The 26,571-nt window shown below is 39.6% G+C and overlaps 1 protein-coding gene across 1 annotated transcript in view; it reads left to right on the forward strand.

Moving 5' to 3' along the window:
* Positions 1–26,571, forward strand: part of LOC126457252 (ubiquitin conjugation factor E4 B) — a 284,736-nt gene that overhangs the window by 136,050 nt on the left and 122,115 nt on the right. Inside the window, exons 13-15 of the mRNA XM_050093409.1 lie at positions 635–780; positions 4,366–4,688; positions 20,673–20,908. Coding sequence (XP_049949366.1) covers positions 635–780; positions 4,366–4,688; positions 20,673–20,908 — 705 coding nt within the window. The remainder of the gene's footprint in view (positions 1–634; positions 781–4,365; positions 4,689–20,672; positions 20,909–26,571) is intronic.

Genomic DNA, 26,571 nt, shown 5'->3' on the forward strand with positions numbered 1-26,571 from the left:
TACTGGGGAAGTGCAGTCAATCTACTAAGGAGATTGTTCACAGATTGCTCATGCAACTGATTCTAGAATACTGCTGAAGTGTGTGGGACCTGTACCAAATAGGACTAACAGGGGATATCGAATGTATACAGAGGAGGACAGCACGAATGTTCATAGGTTTGTTTAATCCTTGGGAGATCCTGAAGGAACTGAACTGGAAGATTCTTGAACATGGATGTAAACTATCCCAGGAAAGTTTGTTAGCAAAGTTTCAAGAACCAGCTTTAAATGATTACTCTAGAAGTGCATTACAACCCTCTACATATTGCTTACGTAGGGATCATAAGGATACGATTAGAATAATTGCTTCACACACACACAGAGGCAGTCAAACTGTGGTCTTCGCGTGCTCCATACATGAATAGAACAGGGAGTCACCCTAATAACTGGCACAATGGAACATACCCTCTGTCATGCACCTCACAGTGGTTTACAGACTATAGATGTATATGAAGATGTAGAAACAGATATATTGTATTCTACCATTAAAATTTAATGTGAAAGAAAAACACTTCAGAGCTTATTGTGTAAAATTAAGATTAATAAATGATCAAACAGTGAAAATTGTGTCTTTAAACTGGTTACACTTTTCCAGACCGATCACTGACTCATAAATGGCGAGAACCAAAGTTTCCAACACAGTGCTGGTTTCTGACCCTCCACTGTCATCACTTGGCCCTGCTTCCAACATGCCACAAGTATCAGCGCCGCATTAGAGCTCTTCGTGATCTGCAGAAACTGGTAACTGTATATTTCCTATTAAGGTTGTGAGATTCATCTCTTCTTATCACAGTCATAAAACCAACCATTGAAATTGAGTATGGCATGCAAAAGGCAGTTATCTTTCTTATAAAACAATTTTACAATTAGATGTGTGAATTCCGCGTGTTTCTTCTGTATAATTTTGTGCAGCAGCCGTTTGTGTTTGTAGTAGAGTTATTAGTGAGTACATGTGCAGTGGCTCTCGTTTTCAGGCTTGAATTATGTTTTATCACTTGCAAAAGTGGAATTTCTATTATAAGGGATAAAAATAGCATAAAATGTGATGGCACACTTGACCTTGTTGGAATTTGAAGACTTAATCGTGGACTATGCCTGAACGTACTATCTCTGTCAATCATGCTAGAACGCTTGTTAGTAGGAGGCAATATAATCCACTTAAATTCCTCCCACCCCTTCCCCAAGAAGGGTGCCACCTATAACGGTAACAATGTTTGACTCGCTCATTACCATGGTATCTCTTGCCAGCAAGGAAAAACAACAAGTGCAGAAAATATGGCAATGAGCGTGAAACTGGAGCTGTGGGGGAGCAGGGAAAATGTTTCTCAACTAAAATATGAAATGAGTTGCTCCATTGCATCTGCTGTGTGTAGAAAGTTCATTGTTGATAAAAAATAAAAAATAAAAAAAAGGAACATGTTTCAAAGTGCCATGCCACTCTCAGGCATGCATCTGGATTGACTGGTCGTTACACAACAAATTTTCAGTGGCGCAATGTGTTGTCATCTAGTAACCTGATGATTATGGCACATTATGCTGTCATTCATTCAACAATGATCAATCAATCCGGCTACATGCCTGAGAGACTCTCAAGCAGCATATTCACTGGGAAAACCTACAAACAAATTGAAATGATAATTAAATCGACACCCTAGCTGCAAACAGGCGTTGATATACATAATTGGGGACATGTTGAAAATGTGTGCCCCGACCGGGACTCGAACCTGGGATCTCCTGCTTACATTGCAGATGCTCTATCCATCTGAGCCACCGAGGGCACAGAGGGTAGCGTACCTGCAGGGAATTATCCCTTGCACGCTCCCCGCGAGACCCACATTCCCAACATGTCCACACCACTACTTTTGTAGTGCGCCTAATAGATCTTTGTCCATCAAACTCATTACTAGTGGAAGATTAATCTACCAAGTCCCGTACGAGTTGGGGCATAGCATTTGCTAGGTCAGCGGCCAGGTAGCCATATTTTAACTATATATGGAGGTGGTATCTGTTCCCGAAATAACAGATACCACACGCTACAAGAATCAGTTCTCTATCTTGTTTGTAGTAGCTTGCCTGTATTCCTGTGTTCTTATTCATTATTAGATCCGTTAGCTGAAGTTTTATCATGTGTTAAGTTTGATTCACAGATTTTAGTCAAAATTAAGGATCTGCTCTGAAATACACGCAGCACTTCATGATACAGATAATCTCAATCTGATTGCTGCTGCAATATCAGGTGCAGTAACTGCAGCATCCCTAAGAAAAATTATGAAACGCTTGAGACGGATACTGCTGCAGTTAGCACTTTAAAAAATAATGTGTCTGAATATGAGAAAAATATGTAAGTTTTGGCTACCTGCTTATATAGGCTGCACATGAGAAATTGGACATTGAAGTAATCAAGGTGGACATTGACAGGAACCATCGTGGGGGATGAAGATTATCAGGTGTTACGAAACCTCGTCCAGTAATTTTCGAGTTGTCTCTTACCGTACTTTAGACACAAAAAAATTAACAAGGCCAGGGCTCACAATAAGAGAAGATCTTACACAGAAACATCTAAGGATTTTGAGTAGTGCCATATCGCTTTTCGGCTTTCAGAATGTGTGGACTCAGGGTAACAGAGTAATTATCAAGACCACAGATGGAAAGAAGGCAGTTACAAACATGACATAACTAACTAACATGAAGTGAAAGTACCTGAGCCAAAGTGAAAACTTAACATCTCTCTCCTTGGTTTGATATTAATCTAGTGTAAAATCCCTTGTACTCAAAATACTATCTTGAAATTGTATAAACCCTGTAACTATCTTTGTACATGTGCCTTCACATCCTTTTCTTGTAATTGCAACTCTATAGTTGTCTCTGTACTAGATCCTCCACGTATTATCCTTCTATTGCCCTTAACTGTGGTATTACTGAACTTTATTTACTGTTAACACTAAACATTTGCCTAGATTTCTCTAACATGTATGTAATGGTAGCACTGTAATTATTATTATTTTCCTGGTTACTTTAGTAACTCAACTTCTTGGTTTAAACAGCTAGGAACAAAACTGCAAACCATGTTATTTTAGTAATTTCTTATTTGATAGATAGCTTTCTGCATTAATCTTGTAGTTATTACAACTGGTTTTCTCTGCTGGCAACATCAACCTTGTAAATCATTCACTTCTCTCCTCCTATCCTGAAGTGTATAATGCAATAACTACTTTTCATCCTTTAATGCCCCCCCCCTCCCCCCCCAAGACTGTGCATACCCACTTAAAGCACTTCAGTTAATTTCTTTGAATTCTTGTTCCAAGTGTATATATGCTGTAATTCCCACAAAATTTCAGCGTGCACCAATGTAAGACAATTTGTTTTGACCATAGTCTTAACAAGAAAAGAAATTTAAAACTCTTCTTGACCCTTATATTCATTTTATTTATAGTGAAGAGTTAAACGTATTCAGATTGGAGTTTTTGTAGCCGTTATCACCAGTGTCCACATTTTTCATTGTGGCCCGTTAGATCTTCTAGTCATGCTACCTCTCACAAGATGGCATGAGCATGCATACTACTGCATATTGCCTCACAGGTGTGAAATGCAAGTGAATTGTTTCCATAATTGATACCTGAGTCTGCTTGTGACTGACTTGTAAAGCAAAATATAGCAAAAGATCATTGCTACATTACACTCTCTGCCATAAAATATCATGCATGTGGTCCGACACAAAAGAACTAAAATCGTTGCTACATTACACTGTCTGCCATAAAATATCATGCATGTGGGCTGATACAAAAGAAATGGAACTGGTGCTGCATATACATGTTCTTACCAAATATTCACACTCAGTGATGGTTGCCTTCACTGTAGGATGCAGTTGAGTTCAAAAATATCTGCATTCATTTTTTTCATGAACTATGTAAAATTACAGCCTTTTGTCGACATAATAGCTCGTGACAGATAGTTCCTTAGCAATGCAGGTAGTCTCATTTCTTTTGTTCTGGAGAAATACATTGTCCCAGATAACCTTTAATGATTATTTATTGAGGTGCTGTACAGATGTTAGGCTGGCCGAAAATTGGGAAGTTTGATGTTGTACTTCTCTACAAATTTATATTTAAGTGATTTCTTTTCCAAAGCTGTTCTCATCTTTGCTCTCTAGCTCAAACATTAGTAGATTTTACATTGCTTGTGACTCAAAACCAGTGATTTCTCTTTAGAGGAGAAAAAAATTGTCTTTTGAAATGTACTGTAAAGGGAAGCATTTGTTATGGTTTTACTGTTTGTTTCTCAGACATGTAACAGAATTTTTACGTATGGCTGTTCATGTTTGTCCAGGTGGATGAGATGCAAGCGACAGAGCCCCAGTGGCGTGATTTGGGAACAGCTGCACGCAACAAAGAATTGCTGCGTCGGTGGAAGCAGCAGGTGAAGAAGTTGACACGAAGCAAAGCATGTTCAGATACTGGACTACTGGACGAATCACTTGTGCGTCGCTCATTAGTATTCTACTCATCTGTGGCAGAGCTACTGTTGAGTGCACTGACTGACCCAGCTGCTCCACCAGGGCAGCTGCTGCCCAGTAGTGCACCAGCTGTTTTTTCTGCTCTGCCTGAGTGGTATGTCGAGGATGTTGCTGAGTACCTGCTGTTTGCCCTCCAGTTAGTATGCATTTATCTGCTGCAACCTTTCTTATTTGTTTTCTTTATCATTGTGCAGTTTGTTTTGGATTGTTATTTTGGTGTATGTCATGACATGAAAACTGCTGACCATCATACAATTTCTAATGTTTTATAGTTTGCAGATACTTCATTCTTAGGAGTCTTTAGGAAGCTGTATTCTACTATCAGTTGTTCTGTACAGTCACTAACTATAACTTCAGCCACTACTTTCCCTCTTTGTGTATGTAAAATGTAGTAAGGTGTACCATAGTTTTCAATATGATGAAATAATCAGCAACCAGTTGCATAAAAGACATTTAATTTGTTAACCAGCTTAGGACACTTAGTGCCCTTTTTCAGAATATTGTACGCATCACAATAACCTATTGAAACTGTTAAGAAATTAAATTTCTTTTATGCAACTGGTTGCTGATTATTTTTTTGTATACAACTACAGTTGCTGAGAATGGATAAAATACTAAACAGTTTTGAGTCCACACTAAATTGTGGTTCCCTCTGTAATTGAGTCAATAAGTTAGTTCACAGTTTGGAGAAAAGAAAGAGCATACCACCTCCAATAGGATCATGTTCGTAATTGACACATGTAGAAATAAATTCAGGCATGCACAAGAGAAGTGTTTTGACTCTTGCTGTTCACTTTGTATATTAATAACATGTCAAACAAACCTCAGACTTCTTGCAGACGATACAGTTATTTCTAATGAGCTACTACCTGAAAAAGGCCACACAGGTATCCAGTCACTTCTTGATAAAACTTTCAAAGAAGTCCAGAGACTGACAATTTGCTTTAGTTAGTAAGTTACTTGTTCCATGTATGTGTAGCTGCATAGTGGCCTTTTTTTCCACTCAAGAATTCCCCTGTGGTATGAAGTTATTATGGAGAGCTCCATGCCAAAGTTGTATTCATTAAAGGGTAATGCAGATCATTTTTCTTTTCAGTGTTATACTTATGAATATATATGTTACTCTCAAATATAAAGCCCTTATAACTGGCACAATGGGAAGTACCACTGCTATTCATTTCATAGTGGTATCCATATTATGGATATGGATGTAGATGCCTTGTAAAATACTGTGATGTTGAGACCTATATTTATATAGAGGACAGCTTTACTTTTTACCATTATAATGTCGTCTTAATTGTTACTAACCATGTAGTTAGTGAACTTCAAGTATCTATTACTTGTCAGAATTTTTGTCACAGAATCTTATAATATTTAAGGTCATGTTTGCAGTTTCAGTTTTCAGCAGGGCATGTACTTAACATTTAAGTTCATATTACTGTTGTGCAAATGCTCTTCTGCCAGTTTTACGAAGTGATCAGGTATCCGAGTGGGAGCCAGGTACTGTAGCTACATGTGACAAGTGGCAAGTGACAGGCTGGAAAATATGACCATGATATCGCAGCCATGACAATATAAGCTTGGATTAGTTTCCATTCTTGTTTATGCATACACATGTGTAGGTGCCTAGCCAAATCATGCTCAGCATGATGTCTAATTACACTTCTGCATTGGAAAAATTAATCCAACTTTCAGTCTCATGACAGAACTTTCATACAAGTGTTGGGGAGAATATGTTGGGTAGTATTCTTATAATCTGGTCATAAAATTAACTACAGAGCGAGTGGTGTACTGACCACGTGCTCCTCAATATCGACCTCGAGTGATACCTATTGGCTGAGTATGACATAGTGGTTGGTCAGTACTGTTGTTCTTCCAAGCCTGTTCAGACAGATTTTAGTTTATAGTGTCCTTGTAAGAACATTTAAGGGTTTATAGTATACATTTGCTAATTGAAAGCAGGTGGCTTTGGTGCTCAAAGATTGTTTGGTTCAAAAGATCTACATTAGATGTACACCTTCCTTTCCCCAGCAGCCCAAGTTTCTTTTCCTATTATATGAACAATTACAGAGCTCATCTGGACCTAGTACTAATGTTAACAAGTAAAGAAAAGAATTCAGATATAGTCATCAATTAAAAATACAGTTTAATATTTTTAATACCATCTTACTCGACAGATCATGAACTTTTTCTTTTGCAAGTAATGCGAGTAAGTATTAACTTTGGAAAATCCAGGATGGAATTACAACAGTATTATGAAAAAGATAGAGGAGATGCTGAGTTGCAGATATGCACAACAAAAAGACTACTATACAACTAAGCTTTTTTGGCCAAAAGGCCCTCTTCTGAAGTTGACACATTACCACCATCTCTGGCCATTGAGGCTTTACTGCATACACCACCATCTCCAGCAGAGAGAATCAATCTGTGGGTGGTGGTGGTGGGAAGGAATAGGCTGAGGCGGGGAGAAGGAGGGATAGCAGAATAGAAGTGGGGCAGGTGTATTGCTACTTGTGGGAGTGTACATGGATGTCGTGGGGACAAGATAGAGCTCCTAGATGCTGTTGCAAGCATTTGGGGGGGGGGGGGGGGGCAGAAAAAGAGGCAAGTAGAGGGGGAGAAAATACTTGTGGGTATACTGTTCGAATAGAATGATGAAAAGTCCTGGATTGGGAGCAGGGAAGGAGATATAGGTAGATGAAGGCCAGGGACTAGTGAAGGTTGAGGACAAGGGTTTACGTAGGATATATTACAAGGTGGGAATTTAAGAGGATGGGACCTGGATAAACTGACTAAACCAGAGGTTGTACAGAGTTTCAGGGAGAGCATAAGGGAACAATTCACAGGAATAGGGGAAAGAAATACAGTAGAAGACGAATGGGTAGCTCTGAGGGATGAAGTAGTGAAGGCAACAGAGGATCAAGTAGGTAAAAAGACGAGGGCTAGTAGAAATCCTTGGGTAACAGAAGAAATATTGAATTTAATTGATGAAAGGAGAAAATATAAAGATGCAGTAAATGAAGCAGGCAAAAAGGAATACAAACGTCTCAAAAAAGAGATCCACAGGAAGTGCAAAATGGCTAAGCAGGCATGGCTACAGGACAAATGTAAGGATGTAGAGGCCTATCTCACTAGGGGTAAGATAGATACAGCCTACAGGAAAATAAAAGATACCTTTGGAGAAAAGAGAGCCACTTGTATGAATATCAAGGGCTCAGATGGAAACCCAGTTCTAAGCAAAGAGGGGAAAGCAGAAAGGTGGAAGGAGTATATAGAGGGTCTATACAAGGGCGATGTACTTGAGGACAATATTATGGAACTGGAAGAGGATGTAGATGAAGATGAAATGGGAGATACGATACTGCGTGAAGAGTTTGACAGAGCACTGAAAGACCTGAGTCGAAACAAGGCCCCAGGAGTAGACAACATTCCATTAGAACTACTGATGGCCTTGGGAGAGCCAGTCCTGACAAAAATCTACCATCTGGTGAGCAAGATGTACGAGACAGGCGAAATACCCTCAGACTTCAAGAAGAATATAATAATTCCAATCCCAAAGAAAGCAGGTGTTGACAGATGTGAAAATTACCGAACTATCAGTTTAATAAGTCACAGCTCCAAAATACTAACGCGAATTATTTACAGACGAATGGAAAAACTGGTAGAAGCCGACCTCCGGGATGATCAGTTTGGATTCCGTTGAAATGTTGGAACACGTGAGGCAATACTGACCTTACGACTTACCTTAGAAGGAAGATTAAGGAAAGGCAAACCTACATTTCTAGCATTTGTAGACTTAGAGAAAGCTTTTGATAATGTTGACTGGAATACTCTCTTTCAAATTCTAAAGGTGGCAGGGGTAAAATACAGGGAGCGAAAGGCTATTTACAATTTGTACAGGAACCAGATGGCAGTTATAAGAGTCGAGGGGCATGAAAGGGAAGCAGTGGTTGGGAAGGGAGTGAGACAGGGTTGTAGCCTCTCCCCGATGTTATTCAATCTGTATATTGAGCAAGCAGTAATGGAAACAAAAGAAAAATTCGGAGTAGGTATTAAAATCCGGGGAGAAGAAATAAAAACATTGAGGTTCGCCGATGACATTGTAATTTTGTCAGAGACAGCAAAGGACTTGGAAGAGCAGTTGAACGGAATGGACAGTGTCTTGAAAGGAGGATATAAGATAAACATCAACAAAAGCAAAACGAGGATAATGGAATGTAGTCGAATTAAGTCGGGTGATGCTGAGGGGATTAGATTAGAAAAAGAGACACTTAAAGTAGTAAAGGAGTTTTGCTATTTGGAGAGCAAAATAACTGATGATGGTCGAAGTAGAGAAGATATAAAATGTAGACTGACAATGGCAAGGAAAGCGTTTCTGAAGAAGCGAAATTTGTTAACATCGAGTATAGATTTAAGTGTCAGGAAATCATTTCTGAAAGTATTTGTATGGAGTGTAGCCATGTATGGAAGTGAAACATGGACAATAAATAGTTTGAACAAGAAGAGAATAGAAGCTTTTGAAAGGTGGTGCTACAGAAGAATGTTGAAGAGTAGGTGGGTAGATCACGTAACTAATGAGGAGGTATTGAATAGGATTGGGGAGAAGAGAAGTTTGTGGCACAACTTGACCAGAAGAAGGGATCGGTTGGTAGGACATGTCCTGAGGCATCGAGGGATCACAAATTTAGCATTGGAGGGTAAAAATGGTAGAGGGAGACCAAGAGATAAGTACACTAAGCAGATTCAGAAGGATGTAGGTTGCAGTCGGTACTGGGAGATGAAGGAGCTTGCACAGGATAGATTAGCATGGAGAGTTGCATCAAACCAGTCTCAGGACTGAAGACCACAACAACAACAACAGCAGCAGCATATTACAAGGGCAGGTCCACCTAAGCAATTCAGAAAATCTGATGATGCAAGAAAGATTGAAATGGAGCAGGCTGTGAAGCAGTCATTGAAGTGATGCGTGTTGTGTTGGGCAGCATGATCAGCAATTGGGTGTTTCAGCTGTCTCTTGGCCGGTTTTTCAGTGGCCATTCATGTGGACAGGCAGCTTGTTAATTGCCATGTCCACACAGATAGCAGCACAGTGGTTGCAACTTAGTTCGTACATCACATTACTGCTTTCATAGGTAGCTGTGCTTTCGATGGGATTGGAGATGCCTGTGGCCTGACTGAAGTAGGTGGCAGTGGGAGGACATATGGGACAGGACTGGCTTCTAGGTCTGCTGCAGGGGTATGGGCCATGAGGCAAGGGGTGGAGTAGTGATGGATAAGGATATTGCATAGGTTTGATGGATGGCAGGACAGCACTGTGGAAGGGATGGGGAGAATAGTAGGTGGGATATTCATCATTCTAGGGCGCAACAAGTGGTAGTTGAAACCTTGAAGGAGATTATGATCCGGTTGCCATATTCTTGGCTGGACTGAGTCTCAAGGGGAGTTCTCCTTTGTGGCCAGACGATGTGTATGTGGGATGTGATACGTGATTGGAGAGACAGGGCATAGGAGATCTATTTCTGTGCAAGATTGGTAGGTAATTTTGATCTTTTGAGGTCTCAGTGATATCCTTGGTATATTTGGAGAGGGTCTGTTCATCACTGCAAATGCAATGGCCACAGGTGGCGAGGCTGTATGGAAGGAATATCTTTGTATGGAATAGATGGCAGCTGTTGAAATGGAGTCATTGCTTTTAGTTTGTAGATTTTATTTGGATAGAGACATCCTTGAGGTGGGGGATCAACATCAAGGAAGGTGAATTGTTGGACTGAGGGAGATCAACTAAAGCTTTGGGAGAAGGTGTTGAGGTTCTGGAGGTATATGGGTTGAGTGTCCTCACCCCCAGTCCAGATCATGAAGATGTCATCAATGAATCTGAACCCGATGTTAGGTTTGGGATTCTGGGTGGTTAGAAAGGAGGCCCCTAGATGCCCCATGAATAGATTGACATAGGATGGTGCCATGCAGGTGCCAATTGCAGGTGCTCCTTCAAAGGAGAATTAATTTTGGATAAGGATATAGTTGGTCATGGTGACCAGGAAAGACGTTGTCAGTTTGGAGACAGTCGGATATTGGGAATGAGAAGTAAAGGAACAGGAACTGTAGAGTATAGGTGGAGGAAATGGTTGATTTCTTTTATACAAGAGGGTAGGTTATGGGTAGTGGGCTGATGGTGTTGGTCCACAAGAGCAAAGATTCTCTCAGTGGGGACACAGTAACAGGCCACAATGGGACATTGTGGGTGGTTGAGTTAATTGACATGTAGAAGGTAAGGGTGCAGTAAGTGTTAGAGGTGAGGAGAAAGATAGACTCATGGGTATGGTTCTAGGATGGGCATATGGATTTGAGGAGAGACTGGAGATCCTGTTGGCTCTCTGGAATGAAGTCATTTTGGCACGGTTTGTAGGTGGACAGATCTGATAGCTGGCACAGACCCTCCACTAATACCCTTCCCTGCTCCCACTCCAGCACTATACAGTCTTCAGTTCCACCAATGTTCCCACTAGCCTTTTTTCTCATACTCCTTTTCTGCTCCTCTCCCCCCTCTAACCTCCAGACTGCACACCTGCACACCTACAGTCCTACCCTGTCTCACCTTGTCTTTGCACACTCCCACAAACAGCACTACAACTGCTCCCATGCCTATTCTGTTATCCCTTCCCCTTCTCACCATAGCCTCCTCCTTACACCCACAACCCCCAGATTGCTTCTCCCGCTAGGGGCAGTTGCTGCACAGGTCCGGCCTCGGTTGCCAAAGAGGGTGGCCGTTTGTGTGTGTGTGTGTGTGTGTGTGTATGTGTGTGTGTGTGTGTGTGTGTGTGTGTGTGCACACACGTGAGGCATTTTGGCCGAAAGCTTAAATGTACAGCAGTCTTTTTTTTTAGTGTGCCTGTCTACTACACAATGTCTTCTCTATATGGTGAGTAGCAATCTTTTTATTTCATAATACTGAATGTTAATTTTGTTTGCTAATTATCAGATCATTAACTCAATCAGTTGCACAAAAGTAATTGCTTTAACAGCAGCTCTGTTGTTAATTTCATAATGCTTTATTGAAGATGATTTCATTTGAAATTCCCAATAATAAGACTCATATTTTGCAGTACTTACTACTCAAAAGGAAACTACAAATTGAGAATTCATGTAAAAAGCAAGTACAGTAAGATCCTTATTTTTTTTAACTAATCTTGGACCCAAATGTTATTTATATTGAGGGTCAGTAGCCAGTCCCTAGACTAAGCGTCGATAGTCTGCAGGTCTTCCTGCTCCATAATACAGTTTTCTGGCATTGCAAATTTTCTGTTTATGACAGCAACATCTTCAAATTGCTTCATGGAGCTTCCAAAATTATCGACCTGATTATTTACTTATACTGTGAACTAGTCATGGTAAGAGCTGAATGAAAAACAATCGATTCATTCAGTTGTAAAAAAAATTGATTCGTTTGCTTGTAGTTTTTCATATTTATCGGATTATTACAAATGTATTTTTTTCAAGTGAAGGCAGTTGTGGGAGTAACTGAATGAAAACATTCAACACCGTTATAGCTTTGCGTATTGACTGTATTATTTATGCTTTCCTTTCAAGTGGAAACAGACAGTAGTTTTTCTGTCAGTTGAACCATATATTAATTCTTTAAGCTGAAACCACTCTTTACTGTTTTAGTTGACTGAGCTATCCAATCGTCATTCTGAGTAAAGCTGGCCTGCAGTACTTTCATCAGTTAAACTAAAGCAATGCCACATTATGCTTGCAGAGGATAGCCCTATCCCCAGTGATAAGTGAAGACGTACTTCACGGGGTATGCCAAAGTTAAAATAAGCATTATACATTTTCATTTGATTATTTATTGAAGTGACCAATTTTTTCTTTCCATCATTTAAAACTGATTCGTATATTGTTGTGGATTTGGTTGTTCCTGATGCCATTAAAGCATAACTAATTACGTTCATGTATCGCTGGAGTAAGCCTACCTCACTTAAATTGCCGAGCCCAGACAAAAACTTTGAAAACCCTTGACGTCTGGGTCAAATCAGATTATTTTCCTGAACACACACAGTCTGTAGATGATAAGATGGCTGATGCCCATGGTGTTCTGCCAGGAGCAGGGTTTTGAGAGGGGGAATGTGTCCTCACTTGCATTTCAGTGCCGACAACACCAGCATGTGTGCGCCTCCTACTGATCAGCAGATATGAACTATATACACGAGAGTGACAAGGATTTGTGAAAGTGCATTATAAAGGTGTACATGTTTAGAAGTAGTATTCATTTGCAGTAATGAGTATGAACATAAATTAAGTCAGTTTTAACATAGCTCAATGAGTAGAAGGCCAATGCAATGTAAAATGTTCAGTTATGTTGTGGGCAGTGCAGCATCACAGTGCATGTGATCCCTGATTGTTGGCTGCTTCTCATTGTCTCAATAAAGAAATATGGAAAAATATAGGGTGTTCCAAAATTAACTTTACAACTTTGATCGCATACGTTTGAGAAATGGGAAGAGGCAGAAACGTGCATTTTGCGGCATGATGTTCACACACACCTAAGGTTCTAGTAGCTGCTTAACAGAGTTCAGTGTGTTAAGGTGATCATATTTTCAAGACCAAATTTGGGACACATTAAAAATGTCTGGTATTGCAAGTTTGTTATAAGAAGTACTTTAATATATATTTTATGAGTACCTTATAAGATAGAGTGTGAGGAAGACGTACAGTTTTTAATAGTGCTTTAAATTTTCTTCAGTTTGTCTGTATTCTTCAACAGCACTTGAAAATATTTAACTCAGGTTTCTGTAGTCACTAACATTGAGTTTCTGCAACAAACTTTGTCTAGTCACTGCTCCATACATTACTTATATGTGAAAATGCTCTTATAATTAGCAGTAGACTGATACAGGTGAAATGAAGATCTGATTTGGGATACATATTTCATAATTGTTAAATCTGGAGCAAATTGGTGTCCAAAATTACTTTTGAAAAAAATTTGAGACAGAACTAGAAAAATAATGATTGTCAGAAAAAGGAGGGGTGGGAGGAGCGGGAGGGGGGCAGATGGCCACCTTAAATATGTGCACCATCTATAGCACACAAGATACTAATCAGTATTCTAGTAACATGACTGGCTTAGTGTGTCCGCATTAGCATGTGCTGTTGCCACTCTGAGCAAGCTCACAGTTCCTGCAGATCCCGAACAAATAAAATAAACATAAAAGTAATGGAGTTCCACATATATAAAATCTGGTGTGTACCAACCATTCCACACACTGTGTCAACTGCTGAGGGGTGGCCACTTAGTAACTAACATGGGAAAATAAGAAAAAAACAGCTTCACGTGTGTGTGAACAATATGCCACAAACTGCACTTTTCTACCTTTTCTCTTTCTGAAATATATATGATCAGAGTTGTAAAGATCATTTTGGAACATTTTCTATATGCATAGGAAAGCATCTAGATGCACTTGCCTGTGGGTTTTTATTAGACTAAAACGAAGAAACTACCTACAGGTTGGTCCTCATTTAATGGATTTTAATTAAGCTTTTTTACAGTCTATTTATTTCCAATCAGTCGAATTTCCCCCATCACAAACAAAGCTCCGGGTTTACCCTTGGCAGTTGTATAAAAATCCCTCAGTATTCCTCTGGACTCCTCAGAACTTCTGAGACACTTCATCAGATCTTTCAGTAACACTTTGCTTTCAGATTTATTGAAGACTTACTGCATCACTATTTTACTATCATTTTTGCTACATTCAGATGTTGTTTGTCTTCTGTGTTTTGACCTTCATTTAAATCTGTGATGAATGTCACTTTGCTTTTATAGAAATTTTCGAACACAGCAGTTGAACCACAGGGGATCTTTCCCATACCTCATATCCTAGCTCGACACATAATTGCCTATTGAGATACTGTGTGAACTATTACCTGTCACACTTGCCAAGCAAAAATATTCTCACCTTTCTTAACATTCATTGTAGCCCCTGTAGCCAATGATGCCATAACAGCCTTACTGTCAAGGATTCTCTCCTCTGTGGAAACTAAATCATAAATCATAAAATCCAGCTTGTTAGTTAGTAGGAGGTATGAGTGCAATTCACTTATTGGTTCTGTAACTAACTGCTCATGGTATTTTCAGAAAAGACATTTAGAATAAACTCACATGAACCTCCATTTCAGTACCTGCTATAGTCTGGTGGCTCACCCGTTCTGCGCATGAAATGTTGAAATTTCCTCCTATTACAATTGTATAAGCAGGAAATTTACCCACAACATCCTATAGATTTTCTCTGAAGCATTGTGACACTGTAGCTCCATACTCAGGTAGCCCATAAAAGTATCTGATCAATTTGTGTGACCTACATTTTAATGATAACTTGCACCCAGGTAACTTCTCATTCTGAATCTGTGATAATCACTTAGGTAGTATCTAGTTGTTTATGCCAGTAAATACAAATCACCAGCAGTGTCCAACCTATCTTTATGTCATGTATTCCAGTGATAATTAAAAAAAATTCTGCTATTCACTCCTAGTTCCGGATGGTTTTCTGTTCCTACTGTATAGGAACCCAGCCAGCAGATGTCATTTGCACTAACATAAGTCATAATTTCTCATTGGTTGCACCTTGTGCATTCAGTAGCTGCCTGTGCAGCCGCCTCTGCGTCTCTGATGAGACCCCCTCCCCCCAGCAAATGTGCTCTGTACACACTTGGCTTCCTTCCCTGTGTGTTAGCTATTTGTCTGCAGGGCTCCTTTATCAGGCTAATGTTAGGGCTTTCAGTGGCCATTATAGCTAATATCTGTTCCTGGCTGGACTTTGCAGGAAAACCAGCCACAGAACCAACAGACAAAGCACAAGTGTTGCGTCTGCTGTGCTCTCAACAGTGGGCAGTGCGTCATATCTGTTGCCAAGGTGTAAGGATAAGTCAAACTGGTCATATCATGTGGATTAGAAGCTGCAGTGTCATCAGAGGCCTTTGGGGAGAAGAGAAGCAGCTGTATGAATATCAAGAGCTCAGATGGAGAACCAGACCCAAGCAAAGAAGGGAAAGTTGGAGGGAGTACATAGAGGGTCTGTACAAGGGAGCTGAACTTGATGGTACTATTATAGAACGGGAAGTAGACATAGATGAAGATGAGATTGGAGATATGATACCGTGAGAAAAACTTGACAGAGCTCTGAAAGATCTATGTCGAAAAAAGGCTGTGGGAGTAGATGATATTGTGTCAGAACTACTGACAGCCTTGGCAGAGCCATCTGTGACCAAACTCTTCTGTCTGGAGTGTGAGATGAGACAGGGAAAATACCCTCAGAGTTTAAGAAGATTGTAATAATTCCAACCCCAAAGAAGGTAGTTCCTGACAGGTGTGAAAATTACTGAACTATCAGTTTGATGAGCCATAGTTGCAAAACACTAACATGAGTTCTTTACAGAAGAATGGTAGAAGATAGGTTAAGGAAAGGCAAACCTACATTTATAGCATTTGTAGGCTTAGAGAAAGCTTTTGACAATCTTGACTGGAATACTCTCTTTCAAATGCTAAAGGTGGCAGCGGTAAAATACAAGGAGCGAAAGACTGTTTACAAATTATACAGAAACCAGACAGCAGATATGAGAGTCAAGGGGCATGGAAGGGAAGCAGTGGTAGAGAAGGAAGTGAGACAGGGTTGTAGCCTATCCCCGGTGTTATTCAGTCTGCATATTGAACAAGCAGTAAAGGAAACCAAAGAAAAATTTGGTGTAGGCATTAAAGTTCAGGGCAAAGGAATAAAAATTTTGAGGTTTGCCAATGACATTGTAATTCTGTCAGACACAGCAAAGGACTTGGAAGAGCAGTTGAATGGAAGAGACATTGTCTTGTAAGGAGGGTGTAGGGTGAACATCAACAAAAGCAAAACAAGGATAATGAAACGTAATCAAATTAAATCCGGTGATGCTAAGGGGATTAGTTTAAGAAATGAGACACGTAAAGTAATAGCTGAGTTTTTCTATTTGGGCAGCAAAATAACTGATGATAGCTGTAGTAGAGACTGGAAATGGGAAGAAAAAAATTTCTGAAGATAAGAAATTTGTTCACATTGAGTAAACACTGAAGAGCCAAAAAAACTGGTACTCCTGCCTCATATTGTGAGGGCCGCCACAGCATGACATGGCATGGACTCGACTAATGTCTGAAGTAGCGCTTGAGGGGACTGACACTGAGAATCCTGCAGAGCTTTCCATAAATCCATAAGAATACGAGGGGGTGGAGATCTCTTCCGACCAGCAAGTTACAAGGCATCTCGGATATGCTCAATAACATTCACGTCTGGTTCATGTTTGGTGGCCAGTCGAAGTTTTTAAACTCAAGAGTGTTCCTGGAGCCATCTGTAGTAATTCTGGATGTGGGGGGTGTCACATTGTCGTGCTGGAACTGCCCAAGTCCATCAGAATGCACAGTGGACATGACTGGACGCTGGTGATCAGACAGGATGCTGCCCGAGTCATGTCTAGACATATATCAGGACTCTCATATCACTCAATCTGCACATGTACCACACCATTACAGAGCCTACACCAACTTGAACAGTCCCCTGCTGGCATACAGGATCCATGGATCCCCATACACGTCTATCTGCTCAATACAATTTGAAACGAGACTCATCTGACCAGCAACATGTTTCCAGTCATCAACAGTCCAATGTCAGTGTTGAAGGCCCAGGCGAGATGTAAAGCTTCGTGTCGTGCAATTTTCAAGGGTACACAAATGAGCCTTCATCTCCGAAAGCTGACGTCGATGATAGTTCGTTGAATGGTTTGCATGCTGACACTTGTTGATGGCCCAGTATTGAAATTTGCAGAAGGGTTGCACTTCTGTCAAATTTAACGATTCTCTTCAGTTGTCATTGGTCCCGTTCTTGCAGGATCTTTTCGTGGCCGCAGCGATGTCTGAGATTTGATGTTTTACTGGAGTTCTGATATTCTGGTACATTCGTGAAATGGTCATACAGGGAAAATCTCTACTTCATCGCTACCTTGTAGATGCTGTGTCCTATTGCTCATGCGTCAACTATAACACCACATTCAGACTCACTTAAATTTAGATAACCTGTCATTTTAGGAGCAGTAACTGATCTAACAACTGCGCCAGACACTTGTTGCCTTATGTGGGCACTGCCAACCACAGCACCATATTCTGCCTGTTTATGTATCTCTGTATTTGAATACACATGCCTATACCGGTGTCTTTGGTGCTTCAGTGTAGATTGAAGAGTCAGGAAGTCCTTTCTGAAAGTATTTGTCTGGATCGTAGCCATGTATGGAAGTGAAACATGAACGATAAACTTTTTGGACAAAAAGAGAGTAGCAGCTTTCAAAATGTGATTCTACAGAATAATGTTGAAGATAGATGGGTAGACTATGTAACTAATGAGGAGGTACTGAATAGAATTGGGGAAACAAGAAAATTGTGGCACAACTTGACCAAAAGAGGGGTTCAGGTGATAGTACACATTCTGAGACATCAAGGGATCACCAGTGTAGTATTGGAGTGTAGTGCGGAGAGTAAAAATCTTAGAGTGACCAAGAGATGAATACAGTAAGCAAATTCAGAAGGATGGAGGCTGCAGCTGTTATTCAGAGATGATGAGGCTCACACAGAATAGAGTAGCATGCAGAGATGCATCAACAAGAAGTTAGGAGGGACTCCAGACACACTACCAGTACCATTGCTTTCACCAGTGGTGCCCTATGTATGCTGCAGCCTGTATGTGTTGATTGCAACCAACTCAGCTTTTAGCTGTTCCCACACACAGTAAGCCTTAACTCACATCCATTTTCCATTATGCAGAGTTTTAATATAACCACATACAGAACCTACTAACAAGGGAACCTCCCCATCGCACCCCCCTCAAATTTAGTTATAAGTTGGCACAGTGGATAGGCCTTGATAAACTGAACACAGATCAATTGAGAAAACAGGAAGAAGTTGTGTGGAACTGTGAAAAAATAAGCAAAATATACAAAGTGAGTAGTCCATGGGCCACATAGGCAACATCATGCACAATGTAAGCTCAGGAGCGCCGTGGTCCCATGGTAGCGTGAGCAGCTGCAGAACGAGAGGTCATTGGTTCAAGTTTTCCCTGGAGTGAAAATTTTACTTTATTTATTTTTGCATAGTTATTATCTGTCCGTTCGTTCATTGACGTCTCTGTTCACTGTAATAAGTTTAGTGTCTGTGTTTTGCGACCGCATCGCAAAACCGTGCGATTAGTAGACGAAAGGACGTGCCTCTCCAATGGGAACCGAAAACATTTGATCACAAGGTCATAGGTCAACCGATTCCTCCACAGGAAAACACATCTGATATATTCTATACGACACTGGTGACGGCATGTGCACCACATGACAGGAATATGTTGTCGACCCACCTAACTTGTACACTTGGCGATTCTTCTACCTTGCCCGATTTAGATTTTCTTGTGGATGTGATAATCACTCCCAAAAAAGTGATGAAAACATAAGAGTTTGTCACATAAACTGAAAATAAAAAATAAAAATTTTCACCCTATGGAAGATTTGAACCAAGGACCTTTCGTTCCGCAGCTGCTCACGTTACCACGAGACCATGGCGCTCCTGCGATCGTATTGTCCTTGATGTTGCATATGTTCCATGAACTACTCAGTTTGCATATTTTGCTTATTTTTTCACAGTTCCACACAACTTCTTCCTGTTTTCTCAATTGATCTGTGTTCAGTTTTTCAAGGCCTATCCACTTTGCCAACTTATAACTAAATCTGAGGGGGGTGCGATGGAGAGGTTCCCTTGTAAGTAATCAGTTTGAGAGTAACAGAAAAACTGTTAGAGGCTGAAACAACAGATCAGCTATGTAACAGTTTCACTTCAGTTGAAGGCTACACCACTGAAATTAAAATTATAGAAGAATAAAAAAAAGAAAATGAAAATGGACATAGGCGTCTTGTAGGAGGTGATAATATCGGTACACAAACAAAATAAAAAATATAAGCTGCTGTATAAGCATTGACAGTGACACTAACACAACTGCACTACACACAGGTAGGCAATAAAATACTTAATGACTGATAAATCCTTTGAATACTAGAAAATAAACAAGATGTGGAAGTTCCACCTTAGATGTATTACTTGGATAAAAAAGACAATTATTTACCTGTGTAAGTGTTTGTTGGGATATCATTTTTAGTTGTGCTAATTCTAAATGTTGATGTATAATAAATTTAATAAATATAATTAAATTCCATGTTAATATTTTACATATATTGGGACAGGTATTATTCTGTTCTCTGAATTGGTAGAAAGGAAAATAATTATAAATTACTTTCTAACAATTTGCCACCTAGCATTAGAACTGCTTAAAAAACCATCTTTGGAGTGTAGTTGAGTCTTTAAAAACTGTTTGCATACACAGACTAAATGCTTCTGCTCATAAGCCTCAAACTCCCTACTGTTAACTATACAATAGGTGCCATATATACATTACTAATTTCAAACCATGTTTTTGGAGTTTACCATTTGCTCTTCAACAGTAGCTTGTGTTGGGAGTGATTCATGAAATCTTTACTCATGTTTAATATGACGTTACCCCAATAACACTGTTGAATTAGCATTCGAAATGTGTTAGTCAAAAGTTCAAAATTTATTGGCGTAGCTAACAAGCTTTGATATGATCAGTTGTAATTTTTAAAATAATCATTCATCTCAACCATACCTCTTTAATTTATATTGTAATTGTTCAGTAATTAGTTGACAATTCAAGACTTTCTTCTGAGTTAGCTCAACATTTAACAGATACAAAATGGCATTAAAGATTGTTTTTAATAGTTTGGATTGAATTTGGTTCAGAAATGATCACACACACACACACACACACACACACACACACACACACACACACACACACTTTTACTTTTGGAAAACACTTGTGTTGCCTCATATTTTTTCCCTTCCATATCTCAGTATACTTTGTATGAGTATCATTTTGTAATGACTGGGAAATCAATTGCAAATATTTTCATCACAAAAGAAAACTACTTTTATGAATTAGAGCTAGAGCTTTGCATTTTTTTACATTAATTGATACAAATGAAAATTATTTTATTATTCCAGATTTATGCCAGGTGTCGTTGCTGACTGCATGGAAAATAACCTAATCTCATGGTTGTTGGTAGCTGTGTGTTGCCCACAATTTATCAGGAATCCTTATCTAATAGCCAAAATTATTGAAGTTCTGTTCGTGATAAATCCTAATGTGCAGTCAAGAACTGAAACTCTGCATGATCGTGTCATGGCACATCCTATTTCACAAGTGCACCTGCCATCTTGTCTAATGAAATTTTACACAGGTAATAAAGCTAAATATTCTGTCTCTCTCTCTCTCTCTCTCTCTCTCTCTCTCTCTCTCTCTCTCTCTCTCTCTCTCTGATTGCTTCCCTGAAATTATAAATTTTTAAGTAGTGTTCTGATGCATAACTTGTGTGTTGTGATGCATGTACGACAGCTCTGACAACTTCACCATCAACTCATTATTATACCTGAGCCATACTTCCTTTTTTTTCCATAGAATCAGTTGTAGTTTTCCTCAATAATGGTACACTGTTCCTGTCAGTGTGAGTGCCAGATTGTCAGTTTCTCTGCACTGTTGTGTACTGTGATTGTGCAAGAGTGAGGCTCCATTTTGTTCACTTTTCAGTAATGACTAAACTAATTTTTTGTTCATTGTGGGAGTGAAAATAGAGATAAATAGTATTGATCATATAATTCTTCAGGCTTTTCCAGTTTTATGTTGACATGTTGAATAATCATGTTTTCTGTCAGCTGTTTGTGTTGTTCTCGCAAAATATATCAGTGGCTTGACTCGCTGTCTTCTTCAGGTGCCCTCTGAGACTGACAGTGAGTCAAGCCATCAAAATATTGTACAAGAACAAAGCAAGCAGCCAGCAGAGACCCTATTATTCAACATGTCAGTACTGATAATATTTAACCCTACACTTTCAGAAAAGGCACATGGGATGTAGGGACTCATAAGATATTTGTTTTGTGTATGGTGAAAATACCTTAGCAAAATAGGTATCCTAGAAGTGATTTGCTTAATTCTCATCGGGAGATTTTGAGACTTGGTCCTCTCTACATTTCTGTCTGGGATCAATTAAAATGTTATTGATGGTCTGATCAGTGTAATTAATGTGACAAAAATAGGAAGAAAACTTGCTAGCTTTTAGGGTGCATTCTACCCTATCCCATTTAGCTGTTATAAAATATTTTGTGCTTACAATGATGCATGCATCAATGCATTGTTCAGATACAGGTAGAGCAAGTTGTTTTCAAAGATATGTGAGAGGGGAAAGTAACTGCACTAGCAATATTTATGTTGCACTGGTGTCTGAATTTATTTTCTGATATGGTGAACAGTTTGGGTGATTTGGGCAAGTTAGAAAAATTGGTTTACCTGATATAGTGAAGATAATCTCTGGGTATTCTGAATGACTTTGAGAATTTAACAGTTAATTGACTGAAGTAGATATATTAAACAACTTTGTTGGAAATTAAATAATTTAGGAATAAAGGAGACCACTCACTGACACACCTGTGTCCCTACATTGTGCTAGCTGGGCCCACAGTGCTGGGATTGCGTTTTGACATTCTTGCCCCCCCCCCCCCCTTTCTCTATTCAAACCTCCATGTCATCTTAATCATGTGCCACACTTCCTCAGCTTTGGTGCCCTTGTGTCATGCATCTAGCCTAGGCATCTGCCACCCCTTCAACCCACTTTCCTAGCCAGCATACTTGTTGCCTGCCTCTCTCTATCTCTCTAACGTAACACGACCCCCACTGCCCACTGCACACTAGTTCACCTCCCAAAATGCAATCCTGGCATTGTGTATCCAGCCAGCATAACATAGTGGCACAGGTTGTGTGTGTGTGTGTGTGTGTGTGTGTGTGTGTGTGTGTGTGTGAGAGAGAGAGAGAGAGAGAGAGAGAGAGAGAGAGAGAGAGAGTGTTTCAGCTCATTAGGGGATTTATTCTAAAAACTAGAAAGTGTTCTTCTTCCTTTGTGTGTATCTGTTCACACTTCTGCTATTTGGTGAGTGGTGTTCTTCACTCCTAAATTATTTAATTTCTGCCAGAACTTTCCTTACATATTTGTTAGAAATTACACAGTGAGGTTCTGCTTTGGAGAACAATTAGTTTAGAGTCATCCCAAAAGGAAGGTGAAGCATGCCCATTTTGAAATGCTGGTCATCATTCATAACAAAATATATTAATATTACGTTATAATGATGGCAATTTGAAGCATTTTCCAACAGATTTTTGTCAAACACTGTGGAGCACAGCACAGCACAACACATTAACAGTGATACCAGTGTGGTTTCCAAGGGAGGCAGAAGAGGCAAGACCCTGTTAGTTACAAAATTGTAGCTTGAGGGAAACTGCTGTCTGATCTCCATTGTGTTGGGGTCTTGGTTATGATAGCTGCAAAATCTACTACCAGTACACTTAGAAAATATAACTCCTATAGATTTTTTTACTTTGTGTTCCTAATATTTATTATTTCAACAGGCTGAATGTCATTTTGAGAAATATTTTGTGTGGAATGTCACGGTCATTATTACAGCACAATTACCGTGTAATCAAAAGCAATGCCAATCAGCCCATATACAGGGTGTTAGTTTTAACTTGAGCAACTAAATAATGTAGGAAAATAATGTTCTGTGTGAAAAGGTAATATTAATAAAGGGAACATATGTCGGCACTACGACTGACCACCTCCTAACCAACCCTCCTGCGTGTGCAAAGTCAACCTTGTATTTTAAAATGGGAATGCCCCTTATGTATTGCATGTTCAGATTCTACACCAGAAAAATGCGTACAATTTACCCAAACCATTGTTTCCCATTTGTAGTAGTCAGCCCTGTAATTGACAGATATCAAGTATGCCTATTTTTGCAGTTGAGAACCAATGCATTTGCTTCTATGTTTAATTTACAATGTGAATGTAAACCTTTGTGCTCTAATGGCTGATATTGATGTTTAAACATTACTTGAGTATTGCAAATATGATTGTGCACTACAAATAATATGACTAGACATTAACATTTTTGCAAATAAGATACACACATCATAATATAGTTTTCTGTTGCATATGGGGTTGATTGTGGTGAGTCCTCAGACCATTGGAATGCTTGACTTCAATGACTGCCCTCAAACGCTACTATCAGTGTGTGTTTTACCGTCCAACTGCCATAACTCTTGCTTTTGCCGCTATGCGGCTACTGGCAGAATACAAACCACAACCCTCACACTAAGAAAAAATGTCCATGGAGGGATTGTGACAGGCACACCTGCCATTGATGCTCACTGAAATCTAGCATCCCAATGGTGCGAGGGAAGGAAACTCACCAAAAACAAGCATCCCGATGGGAACGGAAAACTATTACATCCATGTCGTCGTTTCTGGATCACAGTTTCTAACCAAACATTGAAACAGCGGACCATATTGTACAATCAAATTTGCAACACTAAAATTGATGTTTAACATAAATATCAATTGTTACAACACAACGGTTTACATTTACATGTAAATGAATTGTAGAATCAGATGTGTTGACTGTTAATCGCAAAAACAGGCACACTTAATATTTTCAATTACAGTGTCATCTATCACTAATGTAAACAATAGTTTGAGTAAACCATACATATTTTTTTGTGTATAATCTGAATATACAGTAAAAATGAGGGGGGAGGGGGGGGGGTCCATTTGAAAATATAAGGTTGACACTGCCCACCAAGAGGCGTGGGTAGGAGAGATGGCCAGTTGTAGCATAGACCTATATCCCCTTTACTAATATTAACTTTTAACCTAGAACATTTTTTCCACATAACTCATTGTTTTCAAGGTACTTAGTTGTCTCAAGTTAAAACACACACACCCATATAAAGAAATTCATCAAGGAAGTGAAGGAAAAAGTTCAACTTAAGAATAAGAACAACATAGTAGGCTTAAAGCTGACAGCGACCCATTGTTACCTGCCATACTTTTTTTTTACTTTTTTTGATATTTTCGTTACTTGCATTTCTGTGCATTACTCTAATGATTATTTTGAAAAATTTAATGGAATGATTTGCGAAGACACAAATTCCAAAGGGAAGTATTCGTCAACTGGGAATACTTCGACAAAAGAAGCCCACGTAGCGTTTTAACAAAACATGGAAATTTGTTCACAGTTTGAAAGTTCCATAACAAATAACTATCTTATCAAAAGTTTGGGCTTTTTGTGTTTGTATGTGAAGTACCAACTATCTTAATAACAGAAACACTATAACAAGGCTTCACTCGTGCGGCCTCAAGTCAGGAACACCACACTGGTTCAGAAAAAAATGATTAGGATAATTACAACAGTGCATGATGCACTTGAGTAAAGTCGTTTAATCACAACTCGACCGTCTAACAAGAAAACAGTGAGTAAAACAGTAATAGTGTCCTACGTGTCATGTCTCTTAGCAAAGTTGGAGTCAAAATCGCCTTATACTGTCCAATGTTTTTCGGACGACAAGAGACTCGCACGTCTCTCAAGTCAGTTAACTAGCACATTGTGTGTAGCTGATCCGCTTCTCTGGGTAATCAGCTATGTCGATCTCCTAGTCTCAAGCGAGTCCAATACGTGGATGTATATAGAAATCTATATTCAATTGTTCATTAGTCTTTTTACGATCAACACAGACACTAAAGAGCACAGAATTTTCTTGTTCTTCTCTGTCCGTTCACGGAAACTCTGTGGACTGTACATCAGGTACTTGTCTGCTGCTGTTCGGTTGCTGGGTCCAGCTTTTTCTCATAACTGTTTTTTGACCTGCACATACAAATAGGCGATGCACAGTAGGGCATATTCCTTTCTCCCCCTCACCTCTAAAATATTTTGGTGGAAGGTAGAGTGGTTCTAGAATTTACTCCGAAATTCTCGAAGCACTGCAAGAGCTGATGGCACATCGAGAGCGATTCCCTGATTTGAGTGGTACTAATGTACTTGGCACGCAGCCCAGTCCACTGGCTGTGATGGAACTGGCTCACTATGGGTAGCGTGTCTGCCTATATAGCCGCAGATGGCAGGATACACAGCCAACGATTTGCAGCACATGATCTGGTGGTAGGAAATAATTCTGCACTACTAGTGACCTTTTTTGGACACTACTAGTGCAATTTGCTGGTATGGCACTGGTGCTGTGACCACCGCCTGTTGGCTTTGCAGTGAAGGTGACCTTCCTGGCAGTAGAAGCAATCTTCCGCTGTCAAAGTTCCTGCTGGTAGAAGATGAGCCATAACTAATGCTGTGCAATGGTCTTGCTGGTAGCTGGCTGTGCTGACATTCCTTAGCATCACAGCACAAAAAAGATAGCAAAAATAAAGCCAGGATTTTAAATTTCATATTTAATCAATTGTCCACGCAGGAGAATTGTACAAACATGCCGTCGTTTGACCACCATGCAGACTCCCCCATATGTAGGACATAGTAATAAGCATTGCTGATGTAGAAAAGCATCTGAAACTGTTGAAAGCAAATAAATTGCCAGGTCTTGATGACGGCTCCCCAATTTGGTTTTCAAAGAGTACTTTACAGTATTGGCCTCTTAGAGCTTGCATTTATTGCGAATCTCTCACCCAACACAAAGTCCCAAGTGACTGGCAAAAAGTACTAGTGACTCTTGTATATAAGAAAGAAAGGATCTGCTAAATTATAGGCCAATATCTTTAACATCAAATCCTTGAACATATTCTCAGTTCGAATATAATAAATTTCCATGCGAGGGAAAAAGTTCCACCCATAAATCAGCGTGTTTTTAGAAAGCTTTGCTTGTGGAGAACTCTGTTTGCTCTTTTCTCACATGAGATCAAAGCATTTGACGCAGTGTCACACTGCTAACTGTTAACAAAGGTACAAGCATACCAGAATAGGTTCCCAAGTATGTGAGTGGCTCGGAGACTTCTTAAGTAACAGAACCCAATATGTT

This window comes from Schistocerca serialis, chromosome 2 (genome assembly GCF_023864345.2).
Source record: "Schistocerca serialis cubense isolate TAMUIC-IGC-003099 chromosome 2, iqSchSeri2.2, whole genome shotgun sequence".
In the NCBI taxonomy this organism is placed as follows: Eukaryota; Metazoa; Arthropoda; class Insecta; order Orthoptera; family Acrididae; genus Schistocerca; species Schistocerca serialis.